This window comes from Esox lucius, chromosome 3, assembly GCF_011004845.1.
Source record: "Esox lucius isolate fEsoLuc1 chromosome 3, fEsoLuc1.pri, whole genome shotgun sequence".
NCBI classification, from domain to species: Eukaryota; Metazoa; Chordata; class Actinopteri; order Esociformes; family Esocidae; genus Esox; species Esox lucius.
This window is the reverse complement of record NC_047571.1, coordinates 21,246,467-21,263,473: the sequence shown is the minus strand read 5'-3', so window position 1 is coordinate 21,263,473 and position 17,007 is coordinate 21,246,467. Positions and strand designations below refer to the sequence as shown.

General features: G+C 45.4%; 1 protein-coding gene across 3 annotated transcripts in view; it reads right to left on the bottom strand.

The window, feature by feature from the left end:
* Nucleotides 1-452: 452 nt before the first annotated feature.
* LOC105020519 (protein unc-13 homolog A) overlaps nucleotides 453-17,007 on the bottom strand; it is a 43,025-nt gene continuing 26,470 nt past the window's right edge. Inside the window, exons 16-43 of one of the 3 annotated variants that reach the window (XM_034291571.1) lie at nucleotides 16,680-16,899; nucleotides 16,284-16,511; nucleotides 15,867-16,008; nucleotides 15,374-15,543; nucleotides 14,470-14,585; nucleotides 14,212-14,375; nucleotides 13,784-13,937; nucleotides 13,208-13,276; nucleotides 11,878-11,967; nucleotides 11,408-11,542; nucleotides 11,183-11,310; nucleotides 11,004-11,089; nucleotides 10,801-10,927; nucleotides 10,592-10,688; nucleotides 9,814-9,957; nucleotides 9,427-9,513; nucleotides 8,769-8,846; nucleotides 8,564-8,652; nucleotides 7,348-7,491; nucleotides 7,107-7,230; nucleotides 5,763-5,768; nucleotides 5,012-5,068; nucleotides 4,691-4,771; nucleotides 4,261-4,408; nucleotides 3,907-3,963; nucleotides 3,530-3,622; nucleotides 3,196-3,355; nucleotides 453-3,085 (exon numbers count right to left, since the gene is read on the bottom strand). In XM_034291571.1, the coding sequence (XP_034147462.1) occupies nucleotides 2,794-3,085; nucleotides 3,196-3,355; nucleotides 3,530-3,622; nucleotides 3,907-3,963; nucleotides 4,261-4,408; nucleotides 4,691-4,771; nucleotides 5,012-5,068; nucleotides 5,763-5,768; nucleotides 7,107-7,230; nucleotides 7,348-7,491; nucleotides 8,564-8,652; nucleotides 8,769-8,846; nucleotides 9,427-9,513; nucleotides 9,814-9,957; nucleotides 10,592-10,688; nucleotides 10,801-10,927; nucleotides 11,004-11,089; nucleotides 11,183-11,310; nucleotides 11,408-11,542; nucleotides 11,878-11,967; nucleotides 13,208-13,276; nucleotides 13,784-13,937; nucleotides 14,212-14,375; nucleotides 14,470-14,585; nucleotides 15,374-15,543; nucleotides 15,867-16,008; nucleotides 16,284-16,511; nucleotides 16,680-16,899 (3,486 nt within the window). In that variant the 3' untranslated portion in view covers nucleotides 453-2,793. The remainder of the gene's footprint in view (nucleotides 3,086-3,195; nucleotides 3,356-3,529; nucleotides 3,623-3,906; nucleotides 3,964-4,260; nucleotides 4,409-4,690; nucleotides 4,772-5,011; nucleotides 5,069-5,762; nucleotides 5,769-7,106; nucleotides 7,231-7,347; nucleotides 7,492-8,563; nucleotides 8,653-8,768; nucleotides 8,847-9,426; nucleotides 9,514-9,813; nucleotides 9,958-10,591; nucleotides 10,689-10,800; nucleotides 10,928-11,003; nucleotides 11,090-11,182; nucleotides 11,311-11,407; nucleotides 11,543-11,877; nucleotides 11,968-13,207; nucleotides 13,277-13,783; nucleotides 13,938-14,211; nucleotides 14,376-14,469; nucleotides 14,586-15,373; nucleotides 15,544-15,866; nucleotides 16,009-16,283; nucleotides 16,512-16,679; nucleotides 16,900-17,007) is intronic. The other 2 variants (XM_034291572.1, XM_034291574.1) reach the window with 2 other exon arrangements.

The following is a 17,007-nucleotide window of genomic DNA, read 5'->3' as shown; positions in this document are numbered from 1 at the left end:
TCTAAGTAACATGGGGTGTTTTCTGGTCAGTAAGTATTATAGGCTGCAATGTGGCAAGTGGTTGGTTAGTGTGTAAAGTGGTCATGTTGATTATAGTACCCTCCTTAAACAACTACATGATCATGTATAATGGCTTGGGCCAAGACACTCATACTAGCCATCACAAGTCAAAAACACTAGCTGGTGCAATTGAGTTGGTGTATTCACCACCCTTCTCCATACCGTCATCTTCTGAGTTGGTGTATTCACCACCATCTCCACACCGTCATCTTCTGAGTTGGTGTATTCACCACCATCTCCATACCGTCATCTGCTGAGTTGGTGTATTCACCACCATCTCCACACCGTCATCTTCTGAGTGGGTGTATTCACCACCATCTCCATACCGTCATCTGCTGGGTTGGTGTATTCACCACCATCTCCACACCGTCATCTTCTGAGTTGGTGTATTCACCACCATCTCCATACCGTCATCTTCTGAGTTGGTGTATTCACCACCATCTCCACCCCGTCATCTTCTGAGTTGGTGTATTCACCACCATCTCCATACCGTCATCTTCTGAGTTGGTGTATTCACCACCATCTCCATACCGTCATCTTCTGAGTTGGTGTATTCACCACCATCTCCACACCGTCATCTTCTGAGTTGGTGTATTCACCACCATCTCCATACCGTCATCTTCTGAGTTGGTGTATTCACCACCATCTCCATACCGTCATCTTCTGAGTTGGTGTATTCACCACCATCTCCATACCGTCATCTTCTGAGTTGGTGTATTCACCACCATCTCCACCCCGTCATCTTCTGAGTTGGTGTATTCACCACCATCTCCATACCGTCATCTTCTGAGTTGGTGTATTCACCACCATCTCCACCCCGTCATCTTCTGAGTTGGTGTATTCACCACCATCTCCATACCGTCATCTTCTGAGTTGGTGTATTCACCACCATCTCCATACCGTCATCTGCTGGGTTGGTGTATTCACCATCATCTCCACACCGTCATCTTCTGGATGTCTGACCAAGAGCCGACTGGACAGCAGATAGGAGGGGTCTTAATATAAGCCGGAATGCTCTCCCACTCCAATGTCCAGTTTTCACAAAATATTCCCAGTGTTCCAAGGAAAAACTCACTTCCTATGAGTGGGTTATGATGAATACATTACAACAGGGAATTTCCCATTCAATGATACAATGAAAAGGTGGGATTTAAAATCCTGCTCCTTGAATCTGGGTTTTGCAGTTGGACAGGTTCACAGGTTTCTAGTTATCGCTATGGGTTATATTGTTCACATGTTTTTAGTGATTACTATGGGGTTATATTATTCACAGGTTTTTAGTGATTACTATGGGGTTATATTGCTTAAAACCACACAAAACAGATTCACTCTGAGCCTAGAATTCAGGTAGGACAGAAAACACACGTGACAAATAAACACTTCAAAATGAGCTGAGACCTTTTGACCGAAAAATGCAGAGACAAATTGATCAAACAGACTATTAGGTATTGCCTTAAAACACAGATTAAAATTATCATGGAGGCAGTCAGAAAGCCAGTGCAATTAACATGTAGTGTCTATGTATGATATACAACCATATAGTAATCTTATAGCCCATAGTACAGAAAACATTTATTAAATGTTGACAGATCCCGATGGGTGGACTGACCAGTGTGCCGTCACGGTGTCTGCTGGTCCTGTAGCCCTTTGCAGTATTTGTGCACGGGTTTGTGAGAGGTTTATAACCATCTTATTTAGTGCTCCTCCAAAGTGATGGGAAATAAGAAACAGCGCTAGGCTAGGTGGAAGATGTATCTTGGTCTCTGTAATTCACTGTACAATATGGCCAAATGAGGTCCAGTTACCGCCAACAGGTCTGATCCCAACCCTCGGACGGACTGATCACCAACAAAGTCAAAGACAACGGTGTCTTACAACCACACAAAAAACATAGAATTGTGTTGCTTACTGGACAGTCATAGTCTCCAAGGGAATGCTGTCATGTGTTAAAGGTAGTATTCTATTAACCCTTGTTGTGCCAGACGATGTGCACCGTGCATCCACGTAGACGGTCTCATGGGTCACTATGTCGGGCTCTGTACATCTGTTGCTGTGGTAACAGCAAATTAATCACAGTGTTCTGAGAACTGGGTTCAACATGCAGGAAGTACATCACACCAAGTAGGGTGAAGATGCCCCCAGCCAGATGCTGATCTAGAATCAGTGTTACATGTCTCCTTCCCTAACAAAGTGCTTAAGCTGATTCTAGATCAGTGCCTGAGGGCAACTTTCACTCAGAGCACGTCACACTGCAGGAAGACTCAGCACAACAGGGAGAGACTGATATAGACAGACAGACAGACAGAGACAGACAGGAGTAAGAACTTGGGTGAGTGCTGCTCTCCTTAACATGCAGAGAGATCAAAGTGCAAAGTCTGTCTGTTTCTCCTCGGGTTATATCTGTTTTCACTCACATTTCTGCAATAAATGTATATAAAAAGTCATATGCCAGAGTGAAAGAGAACGAACAGCAGAAATTAATAAATTGACTGATTGATAGCTGTTCAAAATGTATCTATGGCCAAAGGAACTGGTGGTCACTGTTACGTGAAAAAAGTATTAGTGTGATCGTAAGTTATCATAAGCCATGTTTGTATGATAAACATACGTTGATCTTAGCTCAGGTGTATGTAGGTTGGTGACTTGTGTATAAATGCATGTGTACCTGTGTGTGTGTGTGTGTGTGTGTGTGTGTGTGTGTCCATCAGTATCTGTAGACCTCTCAATTCTCTCTCAGCTTCCCCGTCCCTCCTCGGCAGAGCGCTGGTCTGACTTAAGCTTGACGAACTCCTTGGCGACGTCGTCGTTGTTGCGCTGGGACAGGATCCGCAGCACGGTCAGACCCGTCTCGTCCATGTGGACCCTCTTCCCCAGGGGCAGCCAGCACGTCACACTGCCCCTGGAGGCCATGTCCTTCAACTGCATCAGGGCCATGCCCACCGTACGGTCCTCTCTGGCGAAGCAGTAGTCCTTCACACACGCCTGTAGCTCATAGCCCTCAGGACCCAACTCATTGCCTAGAGTACTGAAAAGGGGACAGAGGATAGGGCACCATACTGATTCTGACACTGACGCACGCTCGCACGCACGCACATGCACACACGCACGCACCCTTAACCAGAGATAGGTACTCACTACTGAAAGGTCTCATTGAACTTGGGCGACCAGCTGTTGTTCTTGGACTTGGTGGCGAACTTCCTCTTTTTGTCACTGAGGTGGGGGCCAATGAGGTAGACCTCCACGAAGGGTCGGAAGATCCCCTGGGTCTGCCACTTAATGTCATTCGCAGCCACCACTGGGAGAGAAGAGAAGGACACAGATTGACAGAGAGAGAGGGAGGGAGACAAGGTAAGAGCAGAACAAATGTTTTGAAGCTCCACTCTAGTGCCATTAGAACACATAATATCCACCCTCGCTCACCCTCTGCCTCACCCACGTCCCCCTCTCTCTCCATCCCTCCCATCCTCACCTCTCACGGTGATCTTGTGTTCTCCAGTGTTGGGGTGTGTGAAGATCTCCACATGCATGACCACCTCTCCAATTGGCTCCTCCACTCCAGACCCTACCAGAGGTCAAGGGTTAAGCATAACATCAAACAATGTGAACACTGCCATTGGCCAGAGCCCTGTGTGGCTCCTCAGGGTTTCAGATGGTAATAGGCAAGTTAATGGCCTGGCCATGGGAAGACAGATGAAACTGTATTTATTTATGCACGCTTTGTTAGATGTTAACACACACACACAAAAAGATGTGTTTTGTGCCAGGATAAAGGCTGGGCATACAGCAGACTGAAATCAACTAATGAAAGTAATTCTCCAAAACATGAATGGTTTCAGAGGTACTTACCCTTCTCTGGTATTGTGTCTTCGTTGAGGGTATATCTGACTCCCTTCCCACCGTGGACTAGCAGGCAGAGAGCGAGAGGACGAGAGGACGAGAGGACGAGAGGGAGAGGTCAGGATGGAGTTCAGTGGCAGTCTACATGTAACCTTCTACCAAATCTCAAAAGAAGATTTATAGAGATCGACAGGCAGAAAGCCAACCAGAGAGCCAGTCAGCAGAAAGACAGACAGCAAACAAACATTAAGTAAGCAGAGAGTCAGCAAGCATACAGACAGCAGACATACAGCAAACAGACAGTCAGCAGACTGTCATCAGACAGACAGAAACACAGTAAGACAGATAGAGATTGTGTCGTACTCTGAGCATTTTGGGAGAGGACAAACTTTCTGATGAGTTTGTCAGTGTGTTGTGTGTATAGGGACAGGGCATAGTGCAGAGACTTCAGGTCAGGACTCTTCTCCAGGAAGGTCTTCTTCAGACCCACACCGCCTGCATGGAAGTATTGCTGCAGGGAACAAGGCCAACAGATAAGTTATGATATTGCACGGGGAAGAATAAAAGCATGAGGTGGTGTGGTGAATGGCCAATATACCATGGCTAAACGCTGTTCTTAGGCATGACCCATCACGGAGTAGCCACAGCTCTTAACCGTGGTGTATTGGCATTTTATAGCATGGGTATGACATCACATCCCTTCTCACCTCTCTTAGTGTGTTGGAAACTGGTTTCTATTTAAATGTAGTGCACACACCAGACACACTGCACTGCACCTTTATGAATACGGTACCTTTATGGTGTCCAGTGCCATCTCAATGACAGCACACTGTTTAGGGGTGAGAGCCTTGGCCTCCTCTCGCACCATGTGCTCCTTCAGGACACAGAAACAGACAGCAGAGAAAACAGAGTTAAAGGGATAATTCACCAAAATTACAACATTATGCACTGGTGTATCGATGCAGTAACCTGATAAATTAAGACAGCAATCCATAATTGTATGATATCCATTAAATGTATCCAAATCATCTGGAATACTGCACACTATTTGACAGGAATGCATTTTGTATGACTGTGTTGTAGAAATGAGCTAATCGTAATGACTCATCATTACCTTGAGCTTGGACAGCTGGCCCAACTCTTTAGCAGCATTGAAGATCATCTGAGTGCCCTGCGATTGGGAAAGAACAGGTTTGAGAAGATGGGAGAAATAGTGTTTAAGAGAAAGGAAGAGGAAGAGAGAAAAAGAGGTCGATGAGGAAGGAGGGAGTAGGATGATGAGGGGGAGAGTTGCGTTTGAAGAGGATCAGGAGCGTTTATTCATAGCTATACATAACACGTCACAATAAAGAATGGGAGTGGGAACATGTGCAGGAGAGGTTTCAAATCCTTTACAGGGTTTTGTCGAAACCTCCAGTCCATTCAACATACAGGCAACACTGTAGCGGAAAGACATGTTCCTTCCAAAAGAAACATTTGACAAGGAGAAACCATAACACAGAGGGGTAGGGGTGGGGAGGTGCTGTATTGCAGTGGTACCAGGTCAGGTATTCCACCTGTCAGTCGTGCACCATGCTCCTCTCAGACATAGGGACAAGTATTTATACAGATACTATCCAACACATTCAAATCCAGTGTGTACACCAACCCAATCCTTCTGTTCTAAAAACGGGGTAGGAGTTGTTGGGTGAATCTGAAAGAGGGGGGGTCATAGACATACAGTAATAGGACTGATACTGGGCTGTCACAGCTGGCAGAGGACTCTGTGTCTCCGTGCTGACAAACAGGGCACAGAAAGAAAAACACACTCATTCACACACGCACATGTGCACACACACACACACACACACACACACAGTACTTACTATCACCTGATGGGGAAGGGAGAGAGAAAGGGCGGGCAATGGCGAGAGAGAGCGGTCAGTGAAACTGCACAGGCCTATCTCAACCAATGAACAACTAGCAGAGAGATGAAGTACCCCGTCAATCTGGCTTTACCTCAGATTCTGGCCAATGGGCTCATTAACAACCTTTTATACCACAGTGTTTTTGAATACTTGCTGCTGATTGGCTAGACTGAGTTCTAGAATGCACATTAAAGCTGCAGTAGGTCGGATTTATTTTGTCCCCTGTTAACATGCTACGAGGCCCTCTAAGAGTTGTTTAGCAACACAGACAGTTCAGTGACAGTGGAATGTCAATTTAGAATTTTTGGAGCGCACAGCTACTTTCCAGACAAGTTTGTTCCAGCAATCCCATTCAAGCCAATCCCCTTCTGCAAGGCGGGCCTTCCAGGCAAATGACCTTGGCGAGGCGGGTCTTCCTCCTTGGCTTGTTTTGTGAATGCGCATTATACCTGGATGATACATATAGCATATGTACGCCATAGGACGCAATGTTTTTTGGAACAGGTAATTCTATTTTTCATATGATCATTCAGAACTTCATTCTCTGTTGGGCATTGGTGCCTCACCGCTTTCTGACTGGTGAGTAATTGCAAAATGCTGTAATAGTTTTTTTTACTGAAAAAATCTTACCTAGTGCAGCTTTAATTCTTGATTTATGGGGGAGTTGGATGTTTTTGGGACAGATATAAGGAACACCTAATCATGATGTGAAAGGCCACAAAGCCACTGCATTTAGAAAACAATATACGCCAACAATTAGGGAGGCGTTTATTATCCTCATATGACAGTTGCCAACTAACAACAAAAGCAAACAATAACATTTATTTGGTTTTTTTGTGAATATATATAAAAATACTAAAGATGAGACCCAGTCATTTGTGACTCATTCATTTATTGAATTAGTTTTCCATTTATATTAAACTTCATTACTAATTAAACAAATGACTGGGTTACGTCGATAGACACTAAAACATGAAAAAGCATTTCTAATAATAAATGTTTGTTTTTGTACTGTGGTATAAGAGGGATGAACAGAACTCTGTTCTGTACATTACCATGGAATAATGAACTCAACCACATCTTGCCCCGATGTGTCACCCATTATTTCCAAGGTAATGTACCCCATGTTGGCATTTATCCCTAACATATCCTAGCCAGAACTTCATAGGTACAGTATAAATGAACGGTAGATGTAATACTATAAATATTATGGAGAAGGGTGTGAGCAAAATACTGGAAGCAGAGAGAATGCATTGAAGAGGGTTATGACAGATTTGGAGACATTAGAAATGTGTTACTTACCGACTGGTCAGTGAATGGTGGCAGGACAATGCTTTTCTCCATGGTGTTAATGACCAGTTTCCACAGTTCCTTCAGCACTCTCTTTAGTACGGTCTTCTCACAGATCTTAGCAAACAGCGAAAGGCTAGGGAGGAAAGAGGACAAAATACACACACAAATTAGTAAACCTCTGTAGAATAGATAGATAGCCGGGTGTGTGTGTGTGTGTGTGAATGCCCATGGGTCGCTGTCTGTGTCTCACTTGGTGTCCAGGAAGTCCATGATGGGCTGCAGAACATTGTCTGCGTCAGCAGCCACACTGTTGTTGTCGGTCACCGTCTGTCCCTTCACCTGGCCCAAGATGTCTCCCATTTGCTTGACATTCTCCTCAATCTGGGGCTGGAAGCTGCACACACACACACAGATAACCATCAACATCCCAGGACAGGTAGCCAGGCATACACACACACACACACACACACACACACACAGACAACCATCAACATCCCACGATAGGCGGCCAGGCGTACACACACACACACACACACACACACAGACAACCATCAACATCCCAGGACAGGCAGCCAGGCGTACACACACACACAGACACAGACAACCATCAACATCCCAGGACAGGTAGCCAGGCGTACACACACACACACATACACAGACAGACAACCATCAACATCCCACGATAGGCAGCCAGGCGTACACACACACACACAGACAACCATCAACTTTCCAGGACAGGTGGCCAGGTGTACACACACACACAGATAACCATCAACATCCCAGGACAGGTGCAGCCAGGCGTACACACACACATTCGTTTTTCTATCCTTGTCGGGAACAATGTTCCGTATCTCATAGCTCTAATCCTAACGCTGACCTTAACGTTAACCTAACCTTCAGAACCTAACTGTTATGCCTAAACTTAACCTAACTCTGAAAGTATCCACAATTCTAACACAATGCCCTAAACCTAACCACTACCATCATTAAATCACATGTTCCCTTGTGGGGGAAAACATTTTGGGAAACCTATGTATGTCAGGTTTTACTGACAAATAGGTTCACATGTACACATAGACCACATAGACCAGCGTCTCCAAATGTACACATAGACCAGATAGACCTGTGTCTTTTCACATGTACACATAGACCACATAGACCTGTGTCTCCACATTCACACATAGACCACATAGAACTGTGTTTCCACATGTACACATAGACCACATAGAACTGTGTCTCCATATGTACACACAGACCACAGACCTGTCTCCACCTGTATACACAGACCACACAGACCTGTCTGCACATGTACACATAGACCACATAGAACAGTCTCCACATATACACATAGACCTGTGTCTCCACATGTACACATAGACCACACAGACATGGGTTTCCACATAGACTTGAATCACATAAGCCATTAGCCTGGTTCCTACATGTATAATAAAACCAGCATTACACACCTGACGGCAAAAATCCTACTAAGGTCATCCATGACATTGTTGAGCTTAAGTTGGAGGTCCTTCAGGAAGTCACTGGCCTCAACGTTCAGCTAGGGAGAGGAATTACATGTTGGTAAATATTACATTGCATTGAAGTCTTCTTTGTAATGGCACACTGAGGTTTGAGTGGTAGCATTTTGACCTTGTGATTGAAAGACAGACTCACATTTTTGCCTCCCATGGCCTCGAACATCTTCTCCAGTTGGACCCTCAACTGCTGGATGTTGTTGATGATGATGCAGGGCTGAGAGAGAGGGGAAAACAAAAATACACAACATGTCTGAGAGAGGGGAAGACAAAAATACACAACATGTCTGAGAGAGGGGAAGACAAAAATACACAACATGTCTGAGAGAGGGGAAGACAAAAATACACAATATCTCTGAGAGAGACAGGAGGACAAAACTAGATAACAGATCTGAGAGACAAGAGGACAAAAGTAGACAACATTTCTGAAAAAGACAGGAGGACAAAACGAGACAGCATCTACTGCTTACTGAAATTAGAAGAGAGAAATAAGCTGTATTTTGTTGATACCTGAGCAAATACAGAACAGACAGACGAGAAGACAAAAAGACAGAAAAGAAGACAGAAAGGCAAAGAAAGACAGACAGACAGATAAAAAGGGTAAGACAGAAAGACAGGCAGACAGACATATCTACCTGGCTCAGTATTAACTGTAGATAAGTCAGACTACTGTGTGTTAACTGTAGATGAGTCAGACCAAAGACCACTTTCAGCTAATCACATACTACTGTCCTCATTCACCTAAAGCACAATGTGTACACACACACTCATACACAGACACAGCTGACCAAACCTACCACTTTTTCTTTCTCTTTGTTCCCGCACTGTTTGGGAAACTCTTTGGAAATGATCTCGGCATACGACAGCAGAACATTGCCGATAGTCTGTGTGTGAGAGAGAGGGACAGAGAGGAAAAAGGATAAAGACAGACAGATGGGAGAATGAGAGAGATGGGGAGAGACAGATAGGCAGGGGAAAAGATAAAGACAGACAGATGGGAGAATGAGAGAGATGGGGAGAGACAGATAGACAGGGGAAACAATTAACACAACAAGCACAAGAATGGGTAACTTCTAATAATATAAGTTGTACATCAGTGTCTGCAGTGCTTTACCGTATGTCATTCATTACAACCATTCACCCAGGGACAGACTTTATATTGGTGAAGTCAGGGACAATGGTACCTTGGCAAATCTTTTCATGTAGTTGCCTACGATCTGGGGGTCTGGACACTCCAACTTTCGGATGATTTCGAAGCTCTGGTTGAGTTGGGAGAAGACATCCACAACTGAGCAGGAGAACAGGGCATGCTCTGATGTCACCTGGAACTGTAGGGGAGAGGGGGGAAGTGGCAGGGGAGATTTGGGTAAGGGAAGGGAGAGACAGTAAAGAGGAGGGGAGAAAAGAGAGTGGGACATAGGAACGAAGTTTAACAATCAACGGACAGTGGCTGGCTGGTACTTTATAAATAGACATTGGTTGGCTGATTCTCCATTAATGGACATTGGTTGGCTGGTTGTTTGTGAATGGAGTGTCTGGCTGTTTCTTCTACTCCAGGTTAATGGTGTAGTAATCAGGGTTATGATGGAGGTTAGTCATGTAATTAAAGGCCAGTCATAAGTGGGGTATTGAGTGTAGCATGGGACTGGCTTCCTGCTGACACAGGAAACATGAACCTGGTATGAGCAATAGAAATTAGACCCTGAGGACCAAAGACAAACGAGGCAAGAGAACCTGTTCATCTACACTGACAAGGGGGTGTGCATGTGTGTCATCATGTACTCAGTATGTGTGTGTGTGTGTGTGTGTGTGTGTGTCAGTTCCTCCAAAGCTGTGGTGTGTGTTAGGTTTCACCTCTGAATGTTATTGATCACATATTGATTGTGTTGCTAGCGGTTGAGTCTCTTACCTAATATTTCTCAAATACTTTGGATATTTAACAAAGTAAAGGTGTGAATTTACCCCGTCCTTTGTGTCCCTCACTAGGGCACCATGCAGGAAGTCCCTGGACACTTCCTCGTTCTCATCCAACCACTGAATAACAAACGGTTCAAACCACCTATGAGACCCCAGAGAAGGTATCCATAAAAATGAGTCCCCCGAATTACAATACATGTACAGAATTTTCCTAAAAAGAGCTAAATGAGATGAAACAAGGGCCACAAACTCACGCGGGGTATTCAGGAACTCGTTTCTGGAGGGTGGGCAGCTCTTTGCAGTATTCATTGTAGAGCCACTTAACCTTGAAGTGCAAGTTCATGTAATCAGCACTCTTACACAGGCGGTTCTTCTCATGCTCTGGGAAACAAAGACAGAATGGTAAGATGAGATTTGGAACAAATGTATTTATACACACCCATACACACACACTTACCCTCCATGGCATATTTCATGTCTTGAGCAAACATGTTCCACATAACCTCAGCACTGATGACCCCCACGTTTAGTTCCTGAGGAAACCTGCAGGGGGCAGAAGAATAGTGTTCAGAGAGGGGGAGGGTGGAGACGGAAATAGAAAGGAAAGGAAAGGGGAGACAGAGCTGCTGGACTCACTGGTTTAGGCAAGGTGTGTAGGAGTTCTTGTCCTCTTCTATGATGGAGACTATAAGGGTGATGAGTTTAGACCAGAAGTCCAGGTTCTTGATGCTGGGACCCTGTTCTTCTGGAGCATCTGCCTTAGCCTGGATAGAGTGAGGAAGGTCATACAGACAAACCCACACAACACCCACCCCTCCCCCCCCACCACACACATACACACACTCTCCAAAACATACTCACAGGGTCTGTCTGGTACTCTCTGCTGTAGAGTTCATGGCAGTTGTTAAAGATGTATTCATAGGTGGAGTTGAGGCAGGCTTTGACACAGTCCTTCACCACCTGACTGGCTCTGGGGGGGCTTTGGAGCTCCTGGACCTGATCGCAATGGACGTTCATAGGTTAGTCAGCTCTGCAGTAGCCAGAATACCAAGTGTTGTTTTTATATCTACCTCTACATGTTGACAAGCCCTCCAGAGCAAGCCTGACCCACCATCTTAATCACCTCCCCAATGTTGTGCTGATTCACTGTTGTCAACAGTACATAGCCAAACAGGTTATGGAACATGGAGGTCATATAAGGCTGTCTATAAAAGTAAGTTAATGAATCCAGGTGGAATGCATGCCTTCTTTCCTGGAGTTGAATTGTGGCTGGAACGGGACAGACTACAAGAATAGACAGGATGAGGTAATGGGTGGTTTGGGTTGTTTACCTTCATTCGGAAGAAGGTGATGCTGGTCAGCAGGTCCACGGTGGACTTCAGATCCTGCAGCCTCTCAGGGCTACTGGCTGGGAAGTTATTCTGCAAACACACAGACACGTCATTAACACACAGACATGTCATTAACACTCAGACACGTCATTAACACACAGACACGTCATTAACACTCAGACACGTCATTAACACTCAGACACGTCATTAACACTCAGACACGTCATTAACACACAGACACGTCATTAACACACAGACACGTCATTAACACTCAGACACGTCATTAACACACAGACACGTCACTACACACAGACACGTCATTAACACACAGACACGTCATTATAACACAGACACTTCATTATAACACACAGACTCACCACTACTCACGCAGACTCCCCACTACACACACAGACTCTCCACTACACACGCAGACTCCCCACTACACACGCAGACTCACCACTACACACGGAGACTCACCACTACACACGGAGACTCACCACTACACACGCAGACTCCCCACTACACACGCAGACTCCCCACTACACACGCAGACTCCCCACTACACACGCAGACTCACCACTACACACTCGCAGACTCCCCACTACACACACAGACTCACCACTATACACTCGCAGACTCACCACTACACACACAGACTCCCCACTACACACGCAGACTCCCCACTACACACGCAGACTCCCCACTACACACGCAGACTCCCCACTACACACGCAGACTCACCACTACACTCGCAGACTCACCACTACACTCGCAGACTCACCACTACACTCGCAGACTCCCCACTACACACGCAGACTCACCACTACACACGCAGACTCACCACTACACACACAGACTCACCACAGACTCCCCACTACACACACAGACTCACCACTACACACGCAGACTCACCACTACACACACAGACTCACCACTAAACACACACAGACTCACCACTAAACACACACAGACTCACCACTACACACACAGAAAGTCACAGATATATTCTTTAAAGCAGTATAGAGGGACTGTTTGGAACAGAGAAATGTCACAAGACTGGTTAACTAAAGCCTGACTTGAAGTTCCATGTTACCTTCATTTTGTTTAGCAGTAGTCTATATCCTAAATTATCTTAGAGAATTACAACTTAAATGCTAACACACATGAACAGACAAAATATCGCAAATAGGGGAGAACAACAGCCGCCATAAAACAATATAAGCCACGGTTTGTCATTTGAAAAATCTAAATCTCAAAATGTACCACAGTCTTTTTTTTTTATTTAAACAGTGAAGGAAAATGTGTTTAGAAAGATCGAATTTGACATTACCCGGTACATGGACAGGTCAATCCTCAGGGAGTTGTGGAGTTGGTCTAGAAGTTTCACAAACCTGTCCTTCTACCCAGACGCACACAGGACACAGACACAGGACAGGACTACATGGTTAAACAGTGGAACATCACCTCAGTTGATTGTTTGGTGATATTTTGCTTATATCAACCCACAACAGGATCTAGTTTGGCGAGTCAGATTAGGCTTTAGGGAAAGTAGATTAGGCCACTGTTTGAAAGTAGACGCTAGCGGCTGTATTAGGGTGGGGACTTCTCAGGACAATATTTCCATTATGTAGCAAGTTTGCTTTTAACTTTACTTACACACTTCAACATCTTTGCATGTAATCTCTTTTCATATAATGTCAATGCTTACAATTTCATTCAGTAAGCAATTATCTTTTAGTAAATAATCTTTTTTCAAGTGGCAAACCTTAAACACTACTGACTGGCTTCACAAACATATAAAGCCTAGTCCTGGAGTAACAAGCATTTTCGAATGAAGTTCCCACTTCGGCATGCATGTTGATGCCCTGGGAATGACGTTACTAGAAGCAGAAACAAATGAACTCACTCCAAAGTTGGATGCAGCGAAGCGGTCTGAGGCAGACACGTTGTTGGTGGATTGGGTGGTGTGGGCGTAGTAGGCGTTGATGTTGGCCAGCAGAGTACTCATCACGGCAGGGACACCAGGACACATGTACTTAGATGACAGGCAGGCAAAGTGGCTGTGGACGCACATTAGAAACGGATTACATTCATTATGTTTAACCCTGTGACCTACGCGGTTAGAAAAAAAACGATACGATTAAACAAAGCTATTAGCCGTTCTTTTATGTTTGTGTACCAGCTACTATGTTGTAATCCATGTGTATTGATTGGATCCGAGGTGGTCATGTGTAGCTTGTGGCCAACGTGCCCAGCGTGTGTTGCATGGACAGTCACTACTCTCTGTAATGTCAGCTCATATTTCTAGGTTGATGTTTACGTGGCAGTACTGACGTCATGGCCTGGTAGATGGACTCCACACCGTAGCGCATGGCAAACTCATCCACAATCTCCTGAGGCGTCTCCTCAAAGTAAACCTTCCACGCGTCGTCTCCTTTAGCATCAGGGATCTTCACCACGCCACCGTTCTGCTCCTCTGTAGTGTACTGGAACAGGTGCTACACACACACACACACACACACCGGGAAAATACTGTTAGAGGTGAGTGTGCTGTGTTTCTGTGTGTATTTAGTGTGTCACTGAAGGTGGTACCTCGTGCAGACAGGTGTACTGGACGTGATAGGGAGCTACAGTCTCCTCTCCTTTGATCTCCACACTGATGTGCATGCGGATGGCTCCAGACACAGCCGACTTGTCTGTTCTCTTGTCTGTCAGAGGACACCAACACACACGCATCAAGATAACACACACACACATCAAGATAACACACATCTCCATAACACCCACACACACACACACACACACACACACACACACACGTCAAGACAACACCAACACACACACACACGTCAAGACGACACCAACACACACATGTCAAGACGACACCAACACACACACACACATGTCAAGAGGACACCAATACACACGTCAAGACGACACCAACACACACGTCATCTAATTCCCACTGCTCTTCTGAATATTCTCTTCTTGTTTCTCTAACCATTGTCAGTCTGTCTGTCAGTCTGTCTGTCACCTCTCATGTCTATTTCCCTTCTCTCCTCTCTATCACCCCTTAACGTCTTTCCCCACAGCTCCCTCACTCTAACGTCCATCTCTCTCCCTCTATATCACCCACCCAGGTTCTACTAGAGGTCCATCTCTCTCCCTCTATATCACCCACCCAGGTTCTACTAGAGGTCCATCTCTCTCCCTCTATATCACCCACCCAGGTTCTACTAGAGGTCCATCTCTCTCCCTCTATATCACCCACCCAGGTTCTACTAGAGGTCCATCTCTCTCCCTCTATATCACCCACCCAGGTTCTACTAGAGGTCCATCTCTCTCCCTCTATATCACCCACCCAGGTTCTACTAGAGGTCCATCTCTCTCCCTCTATATCACCCACCCAGGTTCTACTAGAGGTCCATCTCTCTCCCTCTATATCACCCACCCAGGTTCTACTAGAGGTCCATCTCTCTCCCTCTATATCACCCACCCAGGTTGTACCAGACGTCCATCTCTCCACTGAGTGTGCGGACCTCGATGATGGTTTGACCCAGGAAGTCATCTGACTCCCGTTTGAACTTCTGCTTCACCCTAGACTTGATGTCATCATCCTCATCCCACACACGCACCTTGATACGGTCTGATGAGTTGTGGCATTCACTACCAGAAGAACATATGTCAGATGTAACCACATACAAACAAACAGACACAATAGGGCTGCACAATTAATGTTAAATAATCATATTACAATCATATTATTTTTTAAATCTCAGGTATTTACAACATCAGTTCTAAATCTTCAGGATTTTCTTTCTTTACAGTTGCTCCCAGCACACCCCCAGCACAGGGCTCCTGTCACTTAATAGAGCAGTTCCTGCTCTTCACTGTTAGATTCACTGCACGTTCTGTTATGTCCAATACAGTCAACCGACCGTTTCAGACAAGAACCGTGCTGCTTGCTGCTTGCTACACACAGTACTCACAAGTGGAAGTTCTCATCCCAGACAGGGTTGAGGTTTCCGTAGATGGTCTTGGTCCTCTTCTTGGTCTTGCCCACCTGGACCGTCACATACGGGTCACTGGAGCCGGTCTTGTCCTTGGCCTGGAGGCCCTGGGCACACTGTACTGAGACAGGCAGATTCGCACCGTCACACCCTGGACATTCACTGCCAGTGAAATGGCCATTTCCTTAAACATTAAATTATTTTCTTCAAGACAATCTGCCAACATATCAAAATGTGAAGATGTAAAATAGAATTCATTATACGTTGGCAAAGGCAAGTCTACTGAAAATTATTATAGATACTGTAGTTCTTTCATGTTAATCCCAAACCCAAACAAATCTTAATCCCAAACCCTACCAAACGTAATCTTAATTCCAATTCCAGTCTTAGTTTTACCAGTCATGCTGATCATGGCCGACCATTTGGAGGTCCCATCAAGCACACTCTGTTTGATCTGCTTCATCTGTACAGCATGAACTGCTTTGGCCACGCTAAACACTTCCTGGATGAGCTCGAAGATCTCCGGTTTGTTTCTCTCTCGGATCTTCATTCTGTCCTTTAAAACCATGATAATGTTCTGGGTTCTGTCCTCTGCCCCGTGTTTAGAACTCTTCTCTGCTGCCCCTGGAGATTGGACGTGGGGGGTTGGGTGGGGGGATGACAACAAATAAGTTAAATAGGACATGAGGAAGAAAGAAGGGATGCCAATAGAAAAAGGGAGAAATGAGAGGGATTCTTAATGGCTGTTTGTGTGTGTGTGTGTGTGTGTGTGCATGCATGTCTTTTCCTTACTTTGGAGGCAGTCAGCATTGAGCAGGTCCTGACACTTGTCGTGACATTTGACCCCGCACTCAGAGCACCTCATGCCCTGGCGGGCGATGCCCCACAGCAGGCCCTCACACTCGTAGCAGTAGGTGGGCGTGGTGGCCGTCCACACCTCAAAGTTATGGGGCGTGGTGCAGGAGATGGGGTAGATCAGAGCCTGGAGGGTCTTCTTATACACATGACTCTTCTGCAGAAGGAATGGGGGGTAGAGAAAGACAGGGAGGTTTTAAATATACATGCATACCCTGTGACAATGTTTAAGAACTTGGCTGTTTAACAAATCAATTGCATGGCA